The sequence below is a fragment of the Melitaea cinxia genome, chromosome 30, assembly GCF_905220565.1.
Source record: "Melitaea cinxia chromosome 30, ilMelCinx1.1, whole genome shotgun sequence".
Lineage (NCBI taxonomy): Eukaryota > Metazoa > Arthropoda > Insecta > Lepidoptera > Nymphalidae > Melitaea > Melitaea cinxia.
This window is the reverse complement of record NC_059423.1, coordinates 1,146,973-1,170,883: the sequence shown is the minus strand read 5'-3', so window position 1 is coordinate 1,170,883 and position 23,911 is coordinate 1,146,973. Positions and strand designations below refer to the sequence as shown.

Sequence of the window (23,911 nt, the reverse complement as noted above, 5' to 3'; positions counted from 1 at the left end):
TCACCACGCTGGGCAGGCGGGTTGGTGACCGCAGTACTGGCTTTGTCGCACCGAAGACGCTGCTGTCCGTCTTCGGCCTGTGTGTTTCAAAGCCAGCAGTTGGATGGTTATCCCGCCACCGGTCGGCTTTTTAAGTTCCAAGGTGGTAGTGGAGCTGAGTTATCCCTTAGTCGCCTCTTACGACACCCACGGGAAGAGAGGGGGTGGCTATATTCTTTAGTACCGTAGCCACACAGTACATTGTCAAATAATTTCAACTGAAAAAAAACGAGGTCCAGTTTAGGATTGAAACGGAATAAGGTGAAAATTTTGCAAAAACTTTTATTTTGAGGGACGATACGATATCTCGATTGAGCTTATAACATCCCACTGCTGGGTATAGGCCTCTTTCATCATATTGGAGAAGAGTTGAAGCTTAATACACCATGCTGCAGCACTGCAGCTACTGTATGTCTGGATTAAAATAAGTTTGTTCTACTTTAAAGGTAAAAATTGTGGAAACCATAATAAAAAAATTGTTTGAAAATTGACTAAACTTTGTCAATGCGATGCTCGACCGATTCAATAAAGTAGGAATACAAATAAATGAAGAGTACTTTTTTTGGGTGAAATTTTGAAATATTTTTTTTAATGTATTCAGCTTTTTCCAGCTTTAGAAAATTTAGACGATGTCCCAATACTTACCAGTAACAACAGTCTGAGCCCAAGGCTTCATGATCTCGTCAAAGGAACCAGCATCCAGGAAGCCAGATCTGAGATTGTCTCCAGTTAGCATCAGGCGAGGGTCGTGGGCCGCACGGGGGGGTATCCAGTCCACGGGGCGGTCGACGGGGTCCGCGCATTTCATTATGGGCACCATGCTAAGTTTATCCTGGTGTCAAAATTTAGGGGACCGTTAAAAATATAAACGCCTCAGCCTGTAATATCCCTACTACTGGGCATAGGCCTCTTTCCCCACGTAGGAGAAGGATCAGCGCTTAATCCACCACGCTGCTCCAATGCGGGTTGGCGTATATATTCCCTACTGTGAGTAACGATCGATATCAGGTGTACATGATAACAACCGGGACCGACAACTTAACGTGCTCTCCGAGACACGGTGGGGAGAACCACAAGGATTGCACACCCAGACATCGGTAAACATCTGCAAAGCTAACACAAATGTTTTTCATGTGCGGTGATTGAACCCGCGACCGCCAGCGCAACAGCCACAAACCAGGGCTGTGACCGTTGCGCCAACGCGTCGTCTACTATTGTTTGCGCGTCGAGTAATATTTACAAACACATTATTTTTCCATAATAAAATTAATATTCATTCCTACCAATACATTTTTACAACTGTCTAAGAACAGTTAAGAAGTACCAACTTTGGAAACAAAGGAGAGTCAGCTGACGGCAGTTCTAACTGCCTCCAGGTCTGTGGGGGCCACATCAATCCACCCGTCCATCAGTGCCAAAGAACACTTGAAGAGTACCAACCTTGGGCACATAGGAGAGCCACCTAACAGCGGTTCTAATCGCCTCCAGGTCCGTGGGGGCCACGGCGTGGGTGACCCCATTGTTGTGCATGATCTGAACCCCACCCAGCTGGTTGTTGCTGGCGTACACCGCGCGCCCCAGCACCTTGTTGAGCGCTGCGTACCCGGTGAGGATTATGTAGGAGGATTCCACTTGAATGACGCGGTGGCCCAATCTGGGGATAAAGGATTGTTAGCGTTATTACCCGATTTCGCAAATTACGTAACACTATATTTTTCGTTTTTGTTAATTAATCGTCTTTTTTTTTTAATAAGCACTTACATGTAATGTCTAAAAATTGATATTAGGCCATCGGGGGACATTGAATTACTTTTTTTAAATATACTTTTAACTATAACGTTATACTAATGACACAAATAGGAAAAGAGTCATAGTAAAAATGTCATATTTGAGAATACTGCAGAACAATATCGACAGAATACACAACAGTTATGTTTTTCAGCACAAAAGCTCTCACCTGACCACATAAGAACCGATGCCGATGGCTCTGCAGGTGACCACGGATATGGTGACCACGTCCTCGTAAGCTTGAGCCGTCTCCCCGGCTATCAGCCCCGCGTCCCTGAGGCACTCAACACCGAGGCCGTCCTCTTTGCCTGTGGAGAAAGTTTTATATTAATTTACATGAAATACAGAATGTGTTTGAGGGCGTCTTTAGCAATTAGAGGCGTGCGGAAGCGCTGCTTATGAGCATTATAAGTGTAAAGTTACAAGTAGAGGTGCTTATCTAAATTTTTTAAGAGAATTAATGACTTCACAGCTTAAGCGTGGCCGAACAAGTAGCGGAACAGGTAGAGGTAGGTCCTACGGTACCTATGATGTCGGTGATGCGGTAGCGCGCCTCGCCCTCGTCGTCGATGAGCTCGGTCTTGACGCAGTTGAGCGCGGCGAGGCGCGAGTAGGCCTCGGGGGACAGGTAGAGGTAGCGGAACAGGTAGAGGTAGGTCCTGCGGTACCTATGATGTCGGTGATGCGGTAGCGCGCCTCGCCCTCGTCGTCGATGAGCTCGGTCTTGACGCAGTTGAGCGCGGCGAGGCGCGAGTAGGCCTCGGGGGACAGGTAGAGGTAGCGGAACAGGTAGAGGTAGGTCCTGCGGTACCTATGATGTCGGTGATGCGGTAGCGCGCCTCGCCCTCGTCGTCGATGAGCTCGGTCTTGACGCAGTTGAGCGCGGCGAGGCGCGAGTAGGCCTCGGGGGACAGGTAGAGGTAGCGGAACAGGTAGAGGTAGGTCCTGCGGTACCTATGATGTCGGTGATGCGGTAGCGCGCCTCGCCCTCGTCGTCGATGAGCTCGGTCTTGACGCAGTTGAGCGCGGCGAGGCGCGAGTAGGCCTCGGGGGACAGGTAGAGGTAGCGGAACAGGTAGAGGTAGGTCCTGCGGTACCTATGATGTCGGTGATGCGGTAGCGCGCCTCGCCCTCGTCGTCGATGAGCTCGGTCTTGACGCAGTTGAGCGCGGCGAGGCGCGAGTAGGCCTCGGGGGACAGGTAGAGGTAGCGGAACAGGTAGAGGTAGGTCCTGCGGTACCTATGATGTCGGTGATGCGGTAGCGCGCCTCGCCCTCGTCGTCGATGAGCTCGGTCTTGACGCAGTTGAGCGCGGCGAGGCGCGAGTAGGCCTCGGGGGACAGGTAGAGGTAGCGGAACAGGTAGAGGTAGGTCCTGCGGTACCTATGATGTCGGTGATGCGGTAGCGCGCCTCGCCCTCGTCGTCGATGAGCTCGGTCTTGACGCAGTTGAGCGCGGCGAGGCGCGAGTAGGCCTCGGGGGACAGGTAGAGGTAGCGGAACAGGTAGAGGTAGGTCCTGCGGTACCTATGATGTCGGTGATGCGGTAGCGCGCCTCGCCCTCGTCGTCGATGAGCTCGGTCTTGACGCAGTTGAGCGCGGCGAGGCGCGAGTAGGCCTCGGGGGACAGGTAGAGGTAGCGGAACAGGTAGAGGTAGGTCCTGCGGTACCTATGATGTCGGTGATGCGGTAGCGCGCCTCGCCCTCGTCGTCGATGAGCTCGGTCTTGACGCAGTTGAGCGCGGCGAGGCGCGAGTAGGCCTCGGGGGACAGGTAGAGGTAGCGGAACAGGTAGATGTAGGTCCTGCGGTACCTATGATGTCGGTGATGCGGTAGCGCGCCTCGCCCTCGTCGTCGATGAGCTCGGTCTTGACGCAGTTGAGCGCGGCGAGGCGCGAGTAGGCCTCGGGGGACAGGTAGAGGTAGCGGAACAGGTAGAGGTAGGTCCTGCGGTACCTATGATGTCGGTGATGCGGTAGCGCGCCTCGCCCTCGTCGTCGATGAGCTCGGTCTTGACGCAGTTGAGCGCGGCGAGGCGCGAGTAGGCCTCGGGGGACAGGTAGAGGTAGCGGAACAGGTAGAGGTAGGTCCTGCGGTACCTATGATGTCGGTGATGCGGTAGCGCGCCTCGCCCTCGTCGTCGATGAGCTCGGTCTTGACGCAGTTGAGCGCGGCGAGGCGCGAGTAGGCCTCGGGGGACAGGTAGAGGTAGCGGAACAGGTAGAGGTAGGTCCTGCGGTACCTATGATGTCGGTGATGCGGTAGCGCGCCTCGCCCTCGTCGTCGATGAGCTCGGTCTTGACGCAGTTGAGCGCGGCGAGGCGCGAGTAGGCCTCGGGGGACAGGTAGAGGTAGCGGAACAGGTAGAGGTAGGTCCTGCGGTACCTATGATGTCGGTGATGCGGTAGCGCGCCTCGCCCTCGTCGTCGATGAGCTCGGTCTTGACGCAGTTGAGCGCGGCGAGGCGCGAGTAGGCCTCGGGGGACAGGTAGAGGTAGCGGAACAGGTAGAGGTAGGTCCTGCGGTACCTATGATGTCGGTGATGCGGTAGCGCGCCTCGCCCTCGTCGTCGATGAGCTCGGTCTTGACGCAGTTGAGCGCGGCGAGGCGCGAGTAGGCCTCGGGGGACAGGTAGAGGTAGCGGAACAGGTAGAGGTAGGTCCTGCGGTACCTATGATGTCGGTGATGCGGTAGCGCGCCTCGCCCTCGTCGTCGATGAGCTCGGTCTTGACGCAGTTGAGCGCGGCGAGGCGCGAGTAGGCCTCGGGGGACAGGTAGAGGTAGCGGAACAGGTAAAGGTAGGTCGTACGGTACCTATGATGTCGGTGATGCGGTAGCGCGCCTCGCCCTCGTCGTCGATGAGCTCGGTCTTGACGCAGTTGAGCGCGGCGAGGCGCGAGTAGGCCTCGGGGGACAGGTAGAGGTAGCGGAACAGGTAAAGGTAGGTCGTACGGTACCTATGATGTCGGTGATGCGGTAGCGCGCCTCGCCCTCGTCGTCGATGAGCTCGGTCTTGACGCAGTTGAGCGCGGCGAGGCGCGAGTAGGCCTCGGGGGACAGGTAGAGGTAGCGGAACAGGTAAAGGTAGGTCGTACGGTACCTATGATGTCGGTGATGCGGTAGCGCGCCTCGCCCTCGTCGTCGATGAGCTCGGTCTTGACGCAGTTGAGCGCGGCGAGGCGCGAGTAGGCCTCGGGCGACAGGTAGAGGTAGCGGAAGCCGCGGTCGGGCCGCTCGCCGTCCAGCCAGGCCACCTGGAACTCGCTCTTCACCTCCTCGGCCACCCCGATGCGCGCCCCCGAGTTCACGCTCACGTACAGCTGGGAAAGGGGGAGGTAAATTAGAACAGCTTATCCTTAGTTTTTCCAAAGAATCCGCCACACTGCCATAAGACAGAAAAGCAAAGTCATCGACGCTCTCAGTTACTTGCAGAAGCTGAAATGGCGATGGGCTGGACATGTAGCCAGACTTACTGACAGTCGCTGGACCAAAAAGACTACATCATGGTTGGGACCATCGGGCCAAAGAAAAAGGGGTAGACCAATTACACGCTGGGCAGACGACGTTACAAAAATAGCTGGTAATCAATGGATGCACGTAGCAGGGGATAGAGAATATTGGTCATCTCTGGAGGAGGCCTTTACCCTCCGTTGAGAGGGGTTCTTGCTTTTGTACATTTACATCCAAAATTCAATTTAGAATATTCACATAATTTATTAAAACACTTTTAAAAGACTTTTTTTTTATGTTTATAGCATTGTTTAAAATTAATTTTGCATGCACGCTGTCTTTTTAAATTGTAAATATTTACTGTAATGCAGGAAATAAAAGGCTTATTTATTTTTATTTTTTTTATCCTTAGTTTTTATGTCAACTTTTGAACACCGTTTTTGTAGTCCATGGATCAGATCTGATTTTTGACTCATAGCGCCCTCTATGGTTTTTATCCTAACTTTGTTCGTCGTATTATTGTTTGTCTTATCACATATTAAATTTACATGAAATAATCGGCGTCAAAACAAGAATATCTGTACTACTTTTGGAGGGGAGCGGTGAGTTAGAGAAGAATTAAAAATTAGTAAAGGAACAAAAAAAAAGGTAGGAACTTTGGAGAGAATGCAAGCAGTATTATGTTGCTGTGGCGAAGTAAGGTGAGAGCTCTTGGAAGGATTCGGGGTAAGGTCGGTAACGCGCTTGCGATGCTTCTGGTCTTGCAGACGTCTATAAGCTACGGTAATCGTTTACCATCATGTGAGCCGTACTCTTGTTTGCGACCTAGTTGTATGAAAAAAAGATGAGAATTTATGAGGTATTTGGTAGCGAGCGTTTTCTTCACTAAAAACGAACTATTACGTCACACAAACGTTCACTTTAAATGAAAATCTGTAGAACTAAAGAAATGAGCAGAGCTTAAGTGGAAAAAATGACCTTGTTAGGATTGGGGCTATTGGAGATCAAAAATGGTAAACGTAGAACCAGAGAAACCCCCTCATATGTACGATTTTATTTTTGTGTTACCCACACATTAGGAATTCTAAACATTTTTGAATATCATATCAAAAATCGACCGCTCCAGCGGGGTTCGAACCCGCGTCTCCGACTGACCGTGTCGGCGCTCTAGCCAATTAAGCTACGGAACGATGTACCCGCTAGAGCGAAATTTTTGATATGATGATTTTTACTTTCGGTTTAAGCGTCCCTTATTCATTGCAAGCATAAAGGCGTGATTAACAGTAGAAGGGTAAGGGTATTTGTGTCAACTTACCCTGGGTATTTTCAACTCCCGAGCGTATTCAGACGCGCGGTAGTACAGCCAGTCTTCTTGAGGGCCGAAAGAGCCCATGTAGTGTGTGAGGTCGTTGGCAATCAGGATGATGTCTCGGCCTTGTGGGCACTCGGGGGTATAGAGTGTTAACCGCCACGCCACCATACCCACCTGGGGAGAAATATACAATATGTGATTTTTATTTTGGCGCTGTTTATAAACTTATTGAGAAATTAATTATATACAAAAAAAAGATTAAACAGAATTGGATGTAATTGTCTTAGCAGTATTTAGAGAAATTATAATAATGATAAACGCTTCACACTCAACGGCCCCCAGTAGGATTTTCTCCTGTGCTGGGGCTGTATTGGTTCCGGAAACACACACAATACACAAGCACAAACGCCCAGACCACGACAAACATCTATATGGCCGATACAAATGTCTATCGTGAGCGGGGATCGATCCCGCAACCGCCAGCGCGACAGCCAGTGCTGTGACCGCTGCGCTAACGCGTCAAAATTATGATAAGCGGCTGGACATGGACCTCTAGCCTGGACTACTCTATTATCAGGAAGTGTGATCTTCTTATGGATCTTAAGGATGAAATACTTATTCAGTCAGACTGCTCCAATTTTAGAGCAAAAATTTCTATATCTTACCTTGATCAAAAGCTTGACATATTATTGCAGATTTTGCACCATGTTCAATTTGGAAAAAGGAGAAAATTAACTAAACCGTGCCATTTTTATCTTATGCACAAAACGGTAAGTCCTATGAGCCCATCATGCCGTGACACTTACAGTATTCTGCCCCGGTAGTCTGGTCACCTCCACGACTTTTCGTTCACCGTCTGCCTCCATGACCAGTTCGACACAACTCATTACGTTGTCTGGTGGGGGACCTGGGTACAATAACTTCGTATTACTTTTAATTCAATCAATATATTTTTATGTTAAAACTGTACACCTAAACCATCTACATATATACCATTTCCTCTGCCCGAAGGTTGCCTGGAAGAGATCGCTCATTAGCGATAAAGCCGTCTTTTGTACTCATCTCCTGTTTTCATTTTGGTCATTTTGCTCACTCTTGGTATACAATAAAGAGTTTATTATTATTATTATTATGTTTTATCTTTAATTTTTAGTGAAACTTTTACTGACTAAAATTTATTTGATTTGCCGTTGACGCAGTTTCTAGTGACCCTGCTTTACTGCTATACCAGTCGGCTGTTACCTATAACACAAGCATTAAGTTGCTTACCTACTTTAGGAACAGACGACCGTGTGTGTGTTGTAGATGTTTTTTTTTTTACAATCATAAACATAGTGATTTTAGTGTAACGGGTAGATTAAAACCTCACAGACTATCACCAAGGGGTAAAAGCATCAAGTGATTAAGGGACGACCCCTTTATAGAAGAAAAGGTCATTCTAGCCGTGGCTGTTCAACTCACCATCAACGGTCCCCTCGTCGATACACTCTCTCCACCGTTTCTCAACAACTTGTCTGAACATGTCGGGGATGTCGTACACGTATGTCGTGCCTTGGGAGGTGGCCTGTGGGAAAAGTGAGATAATACAGCCTGTTGCCAAAATTTAGCCAGTTTAAAAGTTAATAAGTCACTGAGGAACATGTGTATTTAGTTTTTTCAACTAATGTGGCAAACCAGCTACGGATTTAAGGTCCTGTTTTACCGTTAGCTGATAAAGTTTATTTTGCATATAAGCTGCTGATTGACTATGCAATTATTTTGCATATTCCTCAGGACGAGTATCACCATAACTAACAACTGCAACTTTTGGATTCGTATGTTGGGATTAGAAAGACTTGACATTCTTTGTCTAAAGTACGGTTTGATGGAGACTATCGTAAATATCTGTTAGATTGGGTTATACGTCAGATAGCGTTATCAGTAAACGAGTAAAAGATTCTAAAACTGCGCACTGTGTCATTTTTGACTTACCAAGAACCTCTTCTGTTGCAAATAGTCCTTTGTGACGTAGGGCGTCGATATTGGTAGACCGTGCATTGGACCCTGCTTCGGTCCAAACGACTGGAATATTATCTGAAAACAAACAATTATGTGAGTATAAAATTTACATTTCTTAATATGTACGATTTTATTTTTGTGTTACCCACACATTAAGAGTTCTAAACATTTTTTGAATATCATATTAAAAATTGACCGCTCCAGCGGGATTCGAACCCGCGGTTTACATTTCTTTCCATATATTCAATAAATAAATATCTTATAATATTCACACACGGTCGTCTATTCCTACACATACGAATATACATAGAAATAATTATTTTATAAATACACCATTACAGACCGCGCCAATTGGCTATCCTATATATTAAATAAACTTTCTAATGAAACGGAACCGGTGACCTTCCATTACCATGGTTACTGTAAACTATACCAAACGTCAGGCATGTAAAAATATTTTTAATAAACCGCGACAAAATCCGAAAAAGTTCGCGTAAGCATTACAAAACATTAAATGCCGAACTGATTACTCACCACGCCAGTCCTGGGGTCGATCACCTCCTCGTACGTGTATATGTCCAACGAGTACCCCGAGCCGTTCGACAGACACAGGCGCACGTTCTTGGTCGGCGCTCCGGGACCTTTGGACATAATAACATTCACTTTTAAACAATAATTGAAGGCCTAATTTAAACTTTGACTTGGCAGTGTTCTTAACCATTATGCTGTTCCAGAGTTATCAAGGTGGGTTCGACTCCTGCTCCCAGGTTTTTGTGTAATGTATATTTCAAAATCAAAATCAAAAATAGCTTTATTCAAATAGGCTCCAAGAGCACTTTCGAATCGTCATTTTACAAATTAAAACTTTAGAAATTAATTATTATTTTTGTAAAAACGAAGCTACCACCGATTCGGAATGTAGATTCTGCAGAGGAGAATCGGCAAGAAATTTACTTATTAAATTAAAGACACTAAAATTTCTCTATGTGTATGTACATTATCTGTTGTCTGTTACTTAACACGGAACTTCGTATGTCGTGCGCGAGCGTGCGTATGCGTATGTGTCTGTGCGTACGTTTATTTGTGTATTGGTGTGTTACTGTTATAATAAGGAATATTAACACTATCTTATGTACTACCGAATGGTCATCATAAGGCAATATAAAATGCCTCAATGAACTCACCGATTCTCAAAGTAAATCTGATCTCCGCCTGCAACACCCTCAGTTTCCAGAGACGAGGCCCGTACCTCATCACCATGCCGAGGACTGACTCCTCAATCTACAGGAACAAACATATGTTAGAACGTTTCCCTTTTATGAGTTCGTCCCTTTGACCAGCAGGTCACTTGTGGGTCCTTTAACATGACCACTATAATTAGAAATTATCTAAGAGAGCATCGCGTGCAACAACTGCTAGTTTACCGGCTATTCCAATTCACAGATACTAAAATGCAACTACTTTTCTGACTATTTAATAAAAATGAATACAGAGTAAGGTAAAATCCACACTTCAATTTAAAAAAAAAAATTACGCCACGTATAATCCTATAGAACCATATCTATTAGTAACCTAAGACTTACTTCAATTTAAAAACGAATAAAATGTCATGTAAAATCCCACAGAACCCCATTAAATAGTCACCTTAGCGGTGTCCATGATAACAGTGGGTCCGAAATTCAGGAATATATGGTTGCAGTCCGTCCTCTTGGCGAGCTGGTGGGAGAACGCCACTTCTAATTCGTCCATTGCTTCCAATAACACCCTGTAGATAAAAAAAAGAATGCGCTTTAGACCACAGGACTGAAGTAAAACTTCGTAAAAACGTAACTCTCTCTCTTTCTATCATCACTAACTCATATCTCCCTCTCAACTTCCGTTCGCCTCGTCCGATCACACTTTTCGTAACGAATTCACCAGCTTACCCTCCAAGTCGAACGTGCGTAAAAAAGTTTTACTTCAAAAACAAAATTAATTATGTTGCTGGCAAACGAAAAAAAAAACCGACTTCGCTTACATCGACAAGTAATACAACGTGGGTAGACGAAAAAATTGTCAAGTAAATACGCATTATCAAAGATTACTCAAAATTTTTACCGATTACTTTTCGAGTACTTTTTGAGTAATCTCTAATAACGCGTATTTACTGTCTTGACCATTTTTTCATGGACGGTTGTCATATACTTCTACTACTATACTATACTATACTACCTCATAACTTTCTATTGGATGGACCAATTTCGATGATTCTCATTTTAATCATCGATTAAATTAAATGTTTTTTTAATACTATTATTACTATTAGACAAGTTTCAAGTGCATTAATGATACGGTTCTGAAAATTACACAGTTACTAACAAAAAAGCAAACAAACTCTCATCTATACTAATATTATAAAGAGAAAAGATTTTATTGTGTGTTTGTTTGCATTAAATAGGCTCCGAAACTACTGAACCGATTTGAAAAAAACTTTTACTGTTGGTAAGCAACACTATTCGCGGGTGACATCCTTAAAAAAAAAATTAGGGAAATTACTATATTGTCAAAAAAAAATTTTTTTTTTTTTTGAAATGTTTGTTAAATACCCGTGCGAAGCCGGGGCGGGATGCTAGTGTCCTATAAATTTAAGTATCGGCTTACCTCTCTCCCTCATTCTGTAGGTATTCGAAAGACGCCTCCTTCGTGATGAGATCTTGATGCCTGATGATGGAGCGTATGAAGAACCGGTAGTCCGTCACCTCTTGACCCTTTTTGACCTGTCACAAAATATTATAACCAAATTGTCAATATTACATTGAATTAAAAGTATGTTCTGTTTCACCTTGGACTTCCCAAGGTACAGGTGAATTTTCTGGTCGCTGGTTAGCAGCGGTTCCAAGTTTACCACACACCAAAGACCATTCTAGCTACTGCTTAAATGATTCAGGCGGTAACATCCCACGGCTGGGCATAGGCCTATTGCTCCATGTACGAGAATTATCGGAGCTTAATCCTTTTGCAATTTATCTGGTCTAAAAATGTCTCTAGAATGAGAATAAGTCACCTTGGCCTTCCCGAGATAGAGATGCATTTTCTGGTTGCTCGTGGGCAGCGCCTCCAGGTCATAGCTCCGCATGCGGTACAGTTCCAGCTGGAAGGCGGAGGCCGGTTCCAGGTGGCGGTAGATCGTGTCTTCCGTGAAGTCGTTTCGGGCCCGGTATGTGAAGAACTTGGGGAACTGACGTCTGTAAAGCCACATGAGATATTTATAATTTATATACTATTATGATGTAGTCGTATGTATGCCGTGTGGTGGCCGAGTAGAATAGCACCACCCCCTTTCTTCCCGTGGGGGTCGTAAAAGGCGACCGAGGGATAAACCTGGCTCAAAATCATCAGGGTTCTGGAGAAGGAAAACTTCGTTTGAAACCCCGGAATGGGGTCTCCGTCAAGCATTCGTGGCATAGCTCTAAAATGCGAAAGACTCCTGCAGCCGAACTGGTTGCACACGTATCGACTCGTCGTTCCTGTGGGCCTAGCCAGTGAGATCGAGAGGGTGGCGCAGAGCTTAGGCAACTCTGCGTTTCCCTGAAGAGTGTCCTAGGCGACACAGTGTCTGTCTGACACTGTCTAAATCGTCTGCAATAGACGGATTAAGGCTAATGATGATGATGTAGTGGGTTTGCTTGAAGATAAATTGTTACCGTAGCCTAAAGACAGCGACACCAGGATATCTAACCTAACTCAAGGCCACCTTACTCATCACTTAACGCAAAGTGTTGTCATGTAGTAACTTGGGGTGATTATTATTTGTTTCTAATCTTTTGTAGGGTTGAGGTACTTCCTCGGTTGAACTGATTCGGTCTAGCACTTTAAAAATTACGAAATGGATGGACATACCCAAAAAACGATCGTGCTTTTGACCACACGACTGAAGTAAAACTTCTTTAGTTCCTCCTACAGTAATATACGAAACGTAATTTTCTCTCTTATATCTTCACTAACTTTTATCTCCCTCTCAGCTCTCGTTCGCCTCACCCGATCACACTTTTCGTAACGCTCTTGACATGCATTCACCAGCTTACCTTCCAAGTCGAGCGTGCGTAAAGAAGTTTTACTTCGGAAATTTTAGATTTGATTTCCAAATTTGTTTAAGATCAATGATAAAATATTTCACGCTGTGCCCTACCTTCGAAGAGTTCACAGTAGTAGACACAACGGTCTGGGGTGCTCACTTGATTAGCAGCATGAAGGTGATCCTCCGGATCCTCTTGAGGGTCAGCTCTCTCGCGTGCACCCTGCAGAACTGTCCGAAGCGACGGGACACAGCTCCATCGTCATTGTCCCCGTTGTCCCGGATGCCGATCATCAGGATGTGGATAGGCTCTAGCGGCTGATCAAACAAACATTACTTATTATTGATTGCTATAATAACTTAAAACTAATAATAAACACAAAAACCAATTAATAGCAAGCACAGTATACACAAATAACTATAATTAAGGTGGTGTGTTGTTCTCAATCATTAAAAAACTTAAAATATCGACAAGTATAGTACAATATAAATTAAATAGCGATAGCTCAAAATTTACTCGTCGGATCACGCTGAAATTGGTGGAAAAATACGGTAAACATCAGCGTTTGAACAAAAAGAAGAATCATTAAAATCGATACAGTAAAAAGTTAAGAGGTAATACACTGAAAAACACAACCGAATCAAGAACCATAACATAATATAAAATTTGAATCGAAATGATAAATTCCTAAATAGAAAAAAATCTTGAATATAATCCCATTATAATTATATAATACGATATCGTTAAGGGTTCTTTCGTCTTTTAAGATTTTACAGTGAACACAGAACCTGCACCGCATTTGAAACAGCATTTAAACACTCTTCAGGATTTATACACGCCTTCCGTAACGCTCTTCACCAGCTTACAAGAAGCATCAAGAAGATTGCTACATTAATACATTGTGGCACATACTACAGGCCAAATTTTAATTGTAGAAAACGAACAGCCCAAAATCGTTGAATCCACGCAGGCAAAGGCCCAAGCGGAGAGCTGGTCTCCTATATAATTCAGTTAGCAAGTTGAAGCTGTATCAGTCCACTCACCACATCCTCTTCGATGTTCGGCTTGTAGTCAAGTCCAACGTTGATACTAGTGCTGTCCCTATTCTCACTGCCATCTTGAAGCGCTTGTAAATCCTACAAATAAAACTCATATTACAGGAAAATAATTTAAATCATTCATCATCATCATTCCAGCCTATCGCAGTCCACTGCTGGACACAGGCCTCCACAAGTTCGTGCCAAAAATAACGTGAACTCGTGTGCTTTGCCCATAGTCCCCACGCTGGGCAGGCGGGTTGGTGACCGCAGGGCTGGCTTTGTCGCACCGAAGACGCTGCTGCCCGTCTTCGGCCTATGTATTTCAAAGCCAGCGGTTAGATCGTTATCCCGCCATCGGTCGGCTTCTTAAGTTCCAAGGTGGTTGTGGAACCTTGCTATGCCTTAGTCGCCTCTTACGACACCCACGGGAAGAGAGGGGGTGGCTATATTCTTTGGTGCCGTAGCCACACAGCACATAATAATTTAAAGTTACGGTGTAAACCACGTCGACACGTACTGTGTGTAATTTTAATATTGGTTTATTAGTAATAATACCATTCTGTAAATTGACAGTTCAAATGTGCCTTTCAACCGTAGTTTTGAATAAATAAATTATTAAATTGATTTTGATTATTATTATCTAATCTAGGTCAAAATGGACAAAAAAAATAATTTAATATTTAAATACAAAGACATGTGTCTTACATGTCACTTTTAATTATTCATTTGTAATTCCCCCCCCCCCCCCCCGTAGCTCTGCTACCTTAGTCATACAGGAACACAACATTGAAAGTAGTATTATTTAGCTTTGATCTTCTGTAAGGTTGAGATCCTTCTCCAGGACTGCTCCAGATTTTGAGCAAAAAATATCCCGCCTCCCTACCTCAGTAGTGTCATCATTTCTCTTAGAATTTAATATCTATGTTTCAGATTACATCATGAATAAGGGAATAAGGCACATCTATGACTTATACATGGGTCAACCAAACTTACCTCTTTCCTTACAGTAGCGGAACTGGCGAAGTCGTGAACCAGATCCAATAACTCATCAGCGTACTCCACAAACTGCTCAAAAGAGTTAAAAGCGGCAAGAGCTCCAGTACGGTGGTGACATTTCCTCATCGCCGCGGTGGACAGTTCAGCAGGAACGCCTTCTTGATCTTGGGCTGATGCTAGTTCGATTTCCGACTGGCTGATTGGTATTCTAGGGACATTAAAGTAAGCTTTGGTCTCCAGAAGCCTAACTGTACGTTAAATAAATAATGACGCTTTGGAGCGGCAGCGATAGCACTGGCTGTTGCACTAACAGTCGCGGGTTCGATCCCCGCACATGACAAACATTTATATTGGCCATATGAATGTTTCGTTTGTACTTGTGTATTGTGTGTTTGTACATGGAGAAAGTGTTCTATGCCCAGTCAGTCCATATCACTATTTAACAGGGAATTACATAAGACAAAAAAATGTATCTACTCGTTTCTACCACCATAAAGTTGGCCAAACATCCCGCCAAAACTTCGACCAGAACACATACCTGTTAGGGTGTCCAGTGGGCAGTACGAATTGGAAATGGACAACGCCCAATTCTCCAGACAGTGCCAAATGTTGCAGACATGTGATATCGTAAGACGTGTACGCACGACGCACGTACACTTCTAACGCTGCATTACACACCTGGGGCAAAATTACATTAAATTAATAAAAGGATGGAAAAAGAATCATCAAAATCGGTGCAGTGAGTAAAAAGCTATTGAGGTACCACAAAGTATTCGGTTTCAATTTACATCGGCAAGTACAGAAACAATACACATTATTAGGTTTAACTCTAAAACTACTCGTCGGATCTCAAATTAATATGTGACAATACACCAAGCACCAGCTTTCTAATATAAAAAGAATCATTAAAATCGGTCCACCCAGTATAAATCTGTAGCAGAACTGGGGAATTACCTCAAACCAAGGGAATTGGGGATAGGGTTGGCAACGCGCTTGCGATGCTTCTGGTGTTGCAGCTGTCCAGAAGCTACGGAAGTCGCTTACCATCAGGTGAGCCGTACGTGAGGTTTAAAATAACAGGTTCAGTACTCACCGCAGCGTTAGTGTGATAGAAGAAATCATGAAGAATGTCGAATATCGAAGTTTCCGACAGGATTAGCTTCTGAAGATTCTCCGGATGGAAGTCGTGTCCGTACATGTCCACGGCTGAGAGGAAGATCGACTCCATCTGGTTGTGGCGCAGCTCGTAGGCGGGCTGGTGGGCTGCGATTAGCACCTGGGGGATGGGGCACAATGGTGTCGATTAAAAAAAATGTTTGGCATATAAACACAGTCGTCTGTTCCTTGGGTAGGCCACTTAGTGCCTCTGTTAAAGGTAACAGCCGACTGTTATAGAAACATATTTTTGAAGTAGGATGATATAAGTTAGATGGAGCTAAGGAAATTTTAATTCAGTCGTGAGGTCTAAAGCGCACTCGTTTTAATTTTTATTTTGCTGACATACATAAATAATATAAACATATTTTTTACACTCAGCCATGTGGCGGGAATCGAACCTACCAGCCTTGAACCAAAAAGCAATTGTTATACCCATCACATAGTCCAAATAAATAATTTTTAATATACATAACACTGTCAACTTCTTTTCTCTCATAGTTAATTCAATATTAATTCTGATTCTGACTTGTGTATATTATTAGGCGAAAATCTATCGATAAATGGGTTTCATAAGATATTAAACAGTAAGTGTATTGGAGTGCTACCCACCTGCCTAGCCCGTAAGGCGACGCGGCTGTGCTCGGCCCTGTGCAATGAAGTCAACTCGTTGAGGGTGGCCGCCAGCTCGTCCGTGAGACCTGGCTCGTTTGACCACAGGTGGTCGATTAGCATGGTCACCTGGAAAATATTATATGTCTTTAAACCCGGTCGACTGTTCCTGAGATAGGCTTGATGCCTGTGTTGTAGGTAGCATTTGGCTGATATACATATTTTCTGAAATAATTTAAAATTCCTTTTATCTAACAGATAATTTTATTGGAAACATTTAAATTCAGACAGTTTATTAGTTGAGACTAAACTGGCTCTATTACCTATTATCTACTAAATTATTCTAAATCCAGCCGAGAAACCCTATCAGGAGCTTACGTGCGAGATAGACTTTATCAGCAAGCGGAGAAGAAACTTTTTCAAAAAAAAACACGAGCTCAAACGCCCAAACTTACTGATAGGCTGCGACCAAAGCGCCCCAAAAAGGCAAAAATTGAATCAAAAGTTACTCACCAAGAGATTCTTCTTAGCGACTTGGTTGTGGGAGAAGATAATGTTCGCGACTACTTGCATGTTGTCTTTATAGCGGTCTCGGAGCGCCATCACACACTTGTCGTACGACCCTGGACACACAGACCCAAATATAGTACTGGATACCCAGAACTTTAAAGCGATCATTATCATCCTATTAACCGAGTTCAAAAACGGAGGAGGTTACTCAATTCGACCGTATATATTTTTTTTAATGTATGTTCGGGGATAACTTTATCGTTTATGAACCGATTTGGATAATTCTTTTTTTTTTTGTTGGAAAGTAGATATCCCTAGTTTGGTAACATGGTAAGGAAACCAGGATCTGATGATGGGATCCCAGAGAAATCGAGGGAAACTCTCGAAAATTCGCATGACTTTTACTGGGTGTACCGATTTTGATGATTTTTAATTTAATCGAAAGCCGATGTTTATCATGTGGCCACATTTAAATTTCCTGGTGATCTGATTACAACTTTTGGAGTAATCTTTGATAATGCGTATTTACTTGACTATTTTTTCATCGTCGGTAACGTTGTATTACTTGTCGATATAACTGAAGTCGGTTTTTCTTCGTTTGCCTCCAAATATAATTATTGTTGCTTTTTTTGTTATTTTATTTATTGTAAATTGTATAAAGAAAACATTAGCATCATATATATTAGGAGTTATTACAACAATGTATACAAACGTCTATTTATAATAACAGACACACGATTCAATTCAGCCTGTAACATCCCACTGCTGGGCATAGGCCTCTTTCTCCACATAGGATAAGGGTCGGAGCTTAATCCACCACGCTGCTCCAATGCGGGTTGGCGGAAATATTCCCTACTATGAGTAACGCTCAGGTGTACATGATAATAACCGGGATCAACGGCTTAACGTGCTCTCCGAGGCACGGTGGGGAGACCCACAAGGACAAACATCCAAATCGGAAGGAAATATTTGTGCAAATAACAAATATCCGTCAAAAGCGGGAATCGAGCCCGCAAACCGTCAGTTCTATAGGCACGCACCAGCACACCAGAGCGATTTTTATCAAAAACACATTCAGCCATAAAGCGATCGTTGGCTAGCTTTCACATTATTGAGAAAAATGTAACTAATTCCGTGTATCTATTTGGAGTTGTTACAACATTTTTTAGCTAAATTTAACACAACACACACACACACATTCAAATATTAGTCACCATCGTAAAGTCACAAACTAAATTAATTTTTTGAAATTTTAAGCACATAAGCCAATTCAGTCGCCATTAAGTTAATCAGATATATTTGTCAAGTTGACAAGTTTTTCAACGCGCTTAACTTGTCAAAGACGCACGCACACGCACACACACACATACGTACACTCGCACGCAGGCACACACCCACGAGAGCGCACAGCTTCATTGTCTAAAAAGTACCAATATTATATCACTTACAATTGTTTAATTAGAACTTATTCAAGAATAAAACGAAATTTCAGACACATTGTACGTTGATCATAATTAACAGGACAACTATCAAAAACTTTGAATGGTTACGGGTTTCTGTAAAAAACTCACTATAGACGGCGCCACGGTTCACTTAAACCGAATATAAAATCATCATATCAAAAGTTTCGCTCTAGCGGGTACATCGTTCCGTAGCTTAATTGGCGAGAGCGCCGACACGGTCAGTCGGAGACGCGGGTTCGATCCCCGCTGGAACGGGCGATTTTTGATATGATATTCAAAAATGTTTAGAATTTCCTCATGTGGGTAACACAAAAATAAAAATTGTAAAACTTATACACTATCGTTTTCTAATGTTTACACCAATTTCACTCATTATAATGAAACATATTTTTCTGATTTTATCGCGGTTTATTGAATTTTTTAGATGTCCGACGTTTCGGATACGTCACAGCAACCATGGTCACGGGAGGACCCATGGTATAAATATTGGACACCAAAAAAAAAACGCATTCAGAATAACAGTGAATATGTACAAAGGGTGCTTAAATGGTTTAAGATCTATCAAAGGCGAGGAGATCTATCTATTACCAATAAGGTAAGGTAAGGTAGATGTACTCACCTAATTGGAAATTACTTTCAACTTGATAGTACTGTTTGAGTAAATCGTGAACCGCCGCCTTCATACGACCACGGATACCGTTCCTGTAAGTAAATATTAATTAATACATAACAACGTAGATTATTAAGGGTCTGTTAGCCCAGTTGTCAGTAACGCTATTTGACGGTTGACGATACAAATAGACTTTGACAACGGGACGTAGAATAGACCAATAAGATTGCAACTATAAGATTAATATATGCGAATAGAGATATCTCATAAATAAAGTATAATTCGATGGTAAGAAAGAACAATGAATCAAAAACTTTTTACTGTCGGATACTGTCATATCTACAACTACCCGTAATAACCTTAATGTTATTATATTAATACTAGCTGACCCCGCAAGCGTTGTTTTGCCATATATGTTATTAAACCCTTATTCTCCCCCCCCTCCCTTATAACTTAAAGGTATGAAAAATGGATGTTGTTCGATTATCAGACCTACCCAATATGCACACAAAATTTCATGAGAATCGGTCAAGCCGTTTCGGAGGAGTTTAACTACAAACACCGCGACACGAGAATTTTATATATCAGATAGTTTTCTTTTTGTTTAACTAGGTCGGCAAACAAGCGTACGGCTCACCTGATGGTAAGCGATTACCGTAGCTTATAGACGCCTACAACACCAGAAGCATTGCAAGCGCGTTGCCGACCCTTGAAGTTTTTTCTTATTTTTTAAGTATTTTTTGTTTACTTTACTTGGGGAGTAAGCTGGTAAGTTCGTGAGAAGAACGTTACGAAATTTATGATCGGGCGAGGCGAACAGAGCAAGAGAGAGAGGTGCACACATTTTTTCTCTCTTTCTCTCATAGTTACGTTTCGTATATCTTAGACACAGTGCAGGCCTATTGTGCAGAAGTTTTACTTCAGTCATGTGGTCTAAAGCACACTTGGTTTTTTTTTTTTAAATAATGGATCAACTTTAATATACACAAGATGTTCGACTCTTTACTACGTTTCTTCAAAGGAGGGTTCTGTGGGTGTTATACATCAATCACCCTGACGTGTATCACGTATATATGATTTTAAATTTTCTTCATCAGAATGTTATCACTCAGTGACATAGACTATATACATGAGAGAACAAAAGTGCCAACACCGTGTAGACCACGAGTGAAGCCACAGCAGTAAGCTAGTTTTCTTATATTATTTTTCGTATACATAACACTTATATAAATATTACACCCAGACTTAAGATAGGAATCGAACCTATCTCTGGAGCGGAAAGGACAACACTGCCAACTTTATCAACGAGCTTTTTAGTCAATCAAAATATCAATATGTATGTCTATCAACTGACCTGTATCTCTGCACCAAGACGACTAACGCTTGCGTGCTCATGAAGAACACATCTCGGTCTGATCTCTTCGCCAGGGAGGCTGCGTGGCTGTAACAAATTATAGGAATTAGTTTACACCATTATTTGTATAAATATACAAGTTTCAGTTAGTCCGTTAGCCTTTTCCATAAGCTCAAGGTCACTTTCAGCTAGCGATGGAGAACTTTGCTTGGTATTTCTCTACATGACAGAGTCCAGAATGATGAAATATGGAAACAAACGAACGCCAACGACATAGTTCTCAAAATCGGCAACCTGAAGTGGCAATTAGCAGGCCATATTGCAAGGAAAACCGATGACCGATGGGGATGGAAGGTTCTCGAATGGCGACCACGTATTAGCAAAAAGACCTCAGGCCACCCTCCGACCAAAACTGACGACCTTAAGAAGACAACAGGAAGCTGCTGGATCCAGAGGGCGCAGAAACCATTAGGGGAGGCCTGTGTCCAGCAGTGGACTGAAAGGCTGATGGGTGATGGATGGATATAGATTTTAATATGAAAAAAATTCACACCACGAGTTGTTATACATTGTAAGAGTCTACAACTAATTCGCGATTGGCAAACAATATCTTTTGAAGTGGACAAATTAGAACATGGTTCATTATGTTATCTGTTCTTAAAAATTTAAATCATTATCAAAATTTACCTTCAATTCAAATGGGCTTCAAGGTGCTTCGAATTTTAAAAAATATATTTATTTTATTTATTTATTTTAATTTAATTAATAATGTTACCGGTTTGTTATGTTGATTCTGCAGAGATTTTGAAAAAAAAAAAATTGTGTTGTTATAAATTTATTCCTTCTATATGTAATCTGTGTTGATCTTCCATGTAATATGTACTCTGTGGTATTGTGTCTCTTCCTTATTCTACTCTGTGACTATTACCGATAGGACAGCCTGTCTACCAATAATGCTCACTTATATTTTGCAATCGAAATGATATTTTCACTCATAAATACAACAACATCTTTCATCGTTATTCATCGTTTTTCAGAGTTTTTACTTTGTTTCCTCACGCACGTAGCGTGTGCGTATGTGTACGTGCGTGTGTTCATGTGTGTGGTTGTATGTTTGTTGGTGTACGTGTTCGCGTGTGTCTATCACTCACTGATCTATGACGCTGGCGATCTGCTGGCTCGGGAACTGAGCCAGTACGCTGGTGATGTTCCGCTCGTACAGCGCCATCAGCTTCCGCACCTTCTTCTCCACTGACAGCGGGATACGGCCCGATGTTGATGATAGCACCTGTGCAGGGGGGGGGGGGTGATAAAGTGGTGATGACACGATGAAGACTATAATAGAAGAGTGAAACTGATGATTCGAAATCATTTTAAATCAATATGTTTATTTTCTGCTTTAATAAAAATTGACATCTAGCGTTGTTCTAAACTGTAAAATTACATTTTATATAAGGACATTTTGTGGTTGAGGTGTAAATAGGGGGGTGTAAGGTGTGGTGTACCTCCTGTAGCTCCAGCAGCGGTAGCGAGGGGTCGCGAAGACTCTGCATGAATTTTTCTACAACCTCGCGTAGACGCGCCGTGTTGTACGGGTCGGGGAGGCAGTATCCTGGGGGGAAGGGGGTATTAGCACATCGCTGTACCAATATTAATGACTGCTACGAGTGTGTAACAGCACTAATCGTAAGATCACATCTCTAGTAATCAGTGAACGTGTCATGTATGATGGCGTCTCGGACCACTACTTGATGAATACAATTGTTTTTAACCGACTTCCAAAAAAGGAGGAGGTTCTCAATTCGACTGTATTTTTTTTTTTATGTATGTTACATCAGAACTTTTGACCGGGTAGACCGATTTCGACAAATTTTGTTTTAATCGAAAGGTGGTGTGTGCCAATTGGTCCCATTTAAATTTATTTGAGATCTAACAACTACTTTTCGAGTTATATCTAATAATGTGTTTTTACTTGACGCTTTTTTCGTCGACCTACGTTGTATTATACCGCATAACTTTCTACTGGATGTACCGATTTTGATCATTCTTTTTTTGTTAGAAAGGGGATAACCCTAGTATAGTACCGTGATAAGGAAACCAGGATCTGATGATGGGATCCCAGAGAAATCGAGGAAAACTCTCGAAAATCCGCAATAACTTTTTACTGGGTGTACCGATTTTGATAATTTTTATTTTAATCGAAAGCTGATGTTTATCATGTGGTCACATATAAATTTTATCGAGATCTGATAACTACTTTTTGAGTAATCTTTGATAACGCGTAGTTGCTTGACTATTTTTTCGTCAATCTACGTTGTATTACTTGTCGATGTAATTGAAGTCGGTTTTTTTCGTTTGTGAGCAAACACAATTATTTAATTAGATGTCATTAAATATATTCATTGTACCAATAATATTATTTATTTAATTGCGTCTCGCTTTCCAACACAATACATGGTGTCAGGAGTGAAGAGAAGTGGACAGAAGTAATTGAGTTCTTAATTCGTCGAGTTGGCGTCATGTTTGAAGAGAATCAAGAAGCCCAAGAAACTTTCTGGAGTGTCCAGTCAGCATCCCATGGCGGTGAATGGGAACTTGGCTCAATCGATGGGCAAATGGATGTAATCATTTAAATTTGACTTGCGTTCGTCGGGCGACGAAAGTGAAGGCGGACATGTAGCTTTATTTTTACACGTCATAAACAGCTGTTTCTCCATCAAAATACATACTTAGCGAATGTCAAAATAAGCAACTAACAACAAACCATTGCTTCCATCGCTTTCTACACTAAAGTCCATAAGTTACTCATAACTTACCCGCGAGAGTATTTTCCAATATAGCTCTGTATTTATTATGCGCGTGATTCAATTTCTCGGAAACCGTCGGATTATCCTCCAAGGGAAACTGCCCTTTGTACGGTTGGGCCGTTGTCACCAGGGACGGATCGTCGAGTTCTGAAATAGATTTAAAATTGTTCAATAATAATATATCTTTATTTTCGTTGCAATACAAGTCTGTCTCGAGACATTCAGACGAGGATATCTGACAGTAGTCTCGCATGAGTTACAAAGCAATTAGATAAGAACTAGTTGTCGCCCAGTAGTCAAAATTCGACCATAATTAATTTAAAATATAAGTTCGAACGTTATTAAGGTTCCGTTGTTAAAGACTATCTGATATATAAAATTCTCGTGTCGCGGTGTTTGTAGTTAAACTCCTCCGAAACGGCTTGACCGATTCTCATGAAATTTTGTGTGCATATCGGGTCTGAGAATCAAACAACATCTATTTTTAATACCCCTAAGTTATAAAGGGGGGGGGGGGTTAAGAGGGTTAATATAATATTATGAAATTTTGTATGCATATTAGGTAGGTCTGAGAATCGAACAACATCTATTTTTCATTCCACTAAGTTATAAGGGGAGGGGGGGGATTGAGAAGATTAATAAAATATATGGCAAAAAAACGGTTGCGGGTTCTATAATAATAAACAAGAGTATATGTGCGTGTGTGTGTGTCAAATCCATGGT

General features: G+C 42.8%; 1 protein-coding gene across 2 annotated transcripts in view; it reads right to left on the bottom strand.

Annotated features, from left to right (window-relative positions):
- LOC123668303 (acetyl-CoA carboxylase) overlaps nucleotides 1-23,911 on the bottom strand; it is a 113,714-nt gene that overhangs the window by 9,628 nt on the left and 80,175 nt on the right. For both annotated transcript variants that reach the window (XM_045602062.1, XM_045602063.1), the window contains 25 exons: nucleotides 23,198-23,335; nucleotides 21,887-21,993; nucleotides 21,533-21,669; nucleotides 20,382-20,468; nucleotides 19,037-19,119; nucleotides 16,958-17,067; nucleotides 16,445-16,573; nucleotides 15,771-15,953; nucleotides 15,216-15,355; nucleotides 14,675-14,885; nucleotides 13,685-13,777; nucleotides 12,801-12,958; nucleotides 11,630-11,810; nucleotides 11,227-11,342; nucleotides 10,231-10,351; nucleotides 9,771-9,867; nucleotides 9,121-9,227; nucleotides 8,560-8,661; nucleotides 8,050-8,152; nucleotides 7,395-7,495; nucleotides 6,592-6,762; nucleotides 4,927-5,146; nucleotides 1,997-2,135; nucleotides 1,480-1,693; nucleotides 685-871 (listed from right to left, as the gene is read on the bottom strand). In XM_045602062.1, the coding sequence (XP_045458018.1) occupies nucleotides 685-871; nucleotides 1,480-1,693; nucleotides 1,997-2,135; nucleotides 4,927-5,146; nucleotides 6,592-6,762; nucleotides 7,395-7,495; nucleotides 8,050-8,152; nucleotides 8,560-8,661; nucleotides 9,121-9,227; nucleotides 9,771-9,867; nucleotides 10,231-10,351; nucleotides 11,227-11,342; nucleotides 11,630-11,810; nucleotides 12,801-12,958; nucleotides 13,685-13,777; nucleotides 14,675-14,885; nucleotides 15,216-15,355; nucleotides 15,771-15,953; nucleotides 16,445-16,573; nucleotides 16,958-17,067; nucleotides 19,037-19,119; nucleotides 20,382-20,468; nucleotides 21,533-21,669; nucleotides 21,887-21,993; nucleotides 23,198-23,335 (3,435 nt within the window). The remainder of the gene's footprint in view (nucleotides 1-684; nucleotides 872-1,479; nucleotides 1,694-1,996; nucleotides 2,136-4,926; nucleotides 5,147-6,591; nucleotides 6,763-7,394; nucleotides 7,496-8,049; nucleotides 8,153-8,559; nucleotides 8,662-9,120; nucleotides 9,228-9,770; nucleotides 9,868-10,230; nucleotides 10,352-11,226; nucleotides 11,343-11,629; nucleotides 11,811-12,800; nucleotides 12,959-13,684; nucleotides 13,778-14,674; nucleotides 14,886-15,215; nucleotides 15,356-15,770; nucleotides 15,954-16,444; nucleotides 16,574-16,957; nucleotides 17,068-19,036; nucleotides 19,120-20,381; nucleotides 20,469-21,532; nucleotides 21,670-21,886; nucleotides 21,994-23,197; nucleotides 23,336-23,911) is intronic.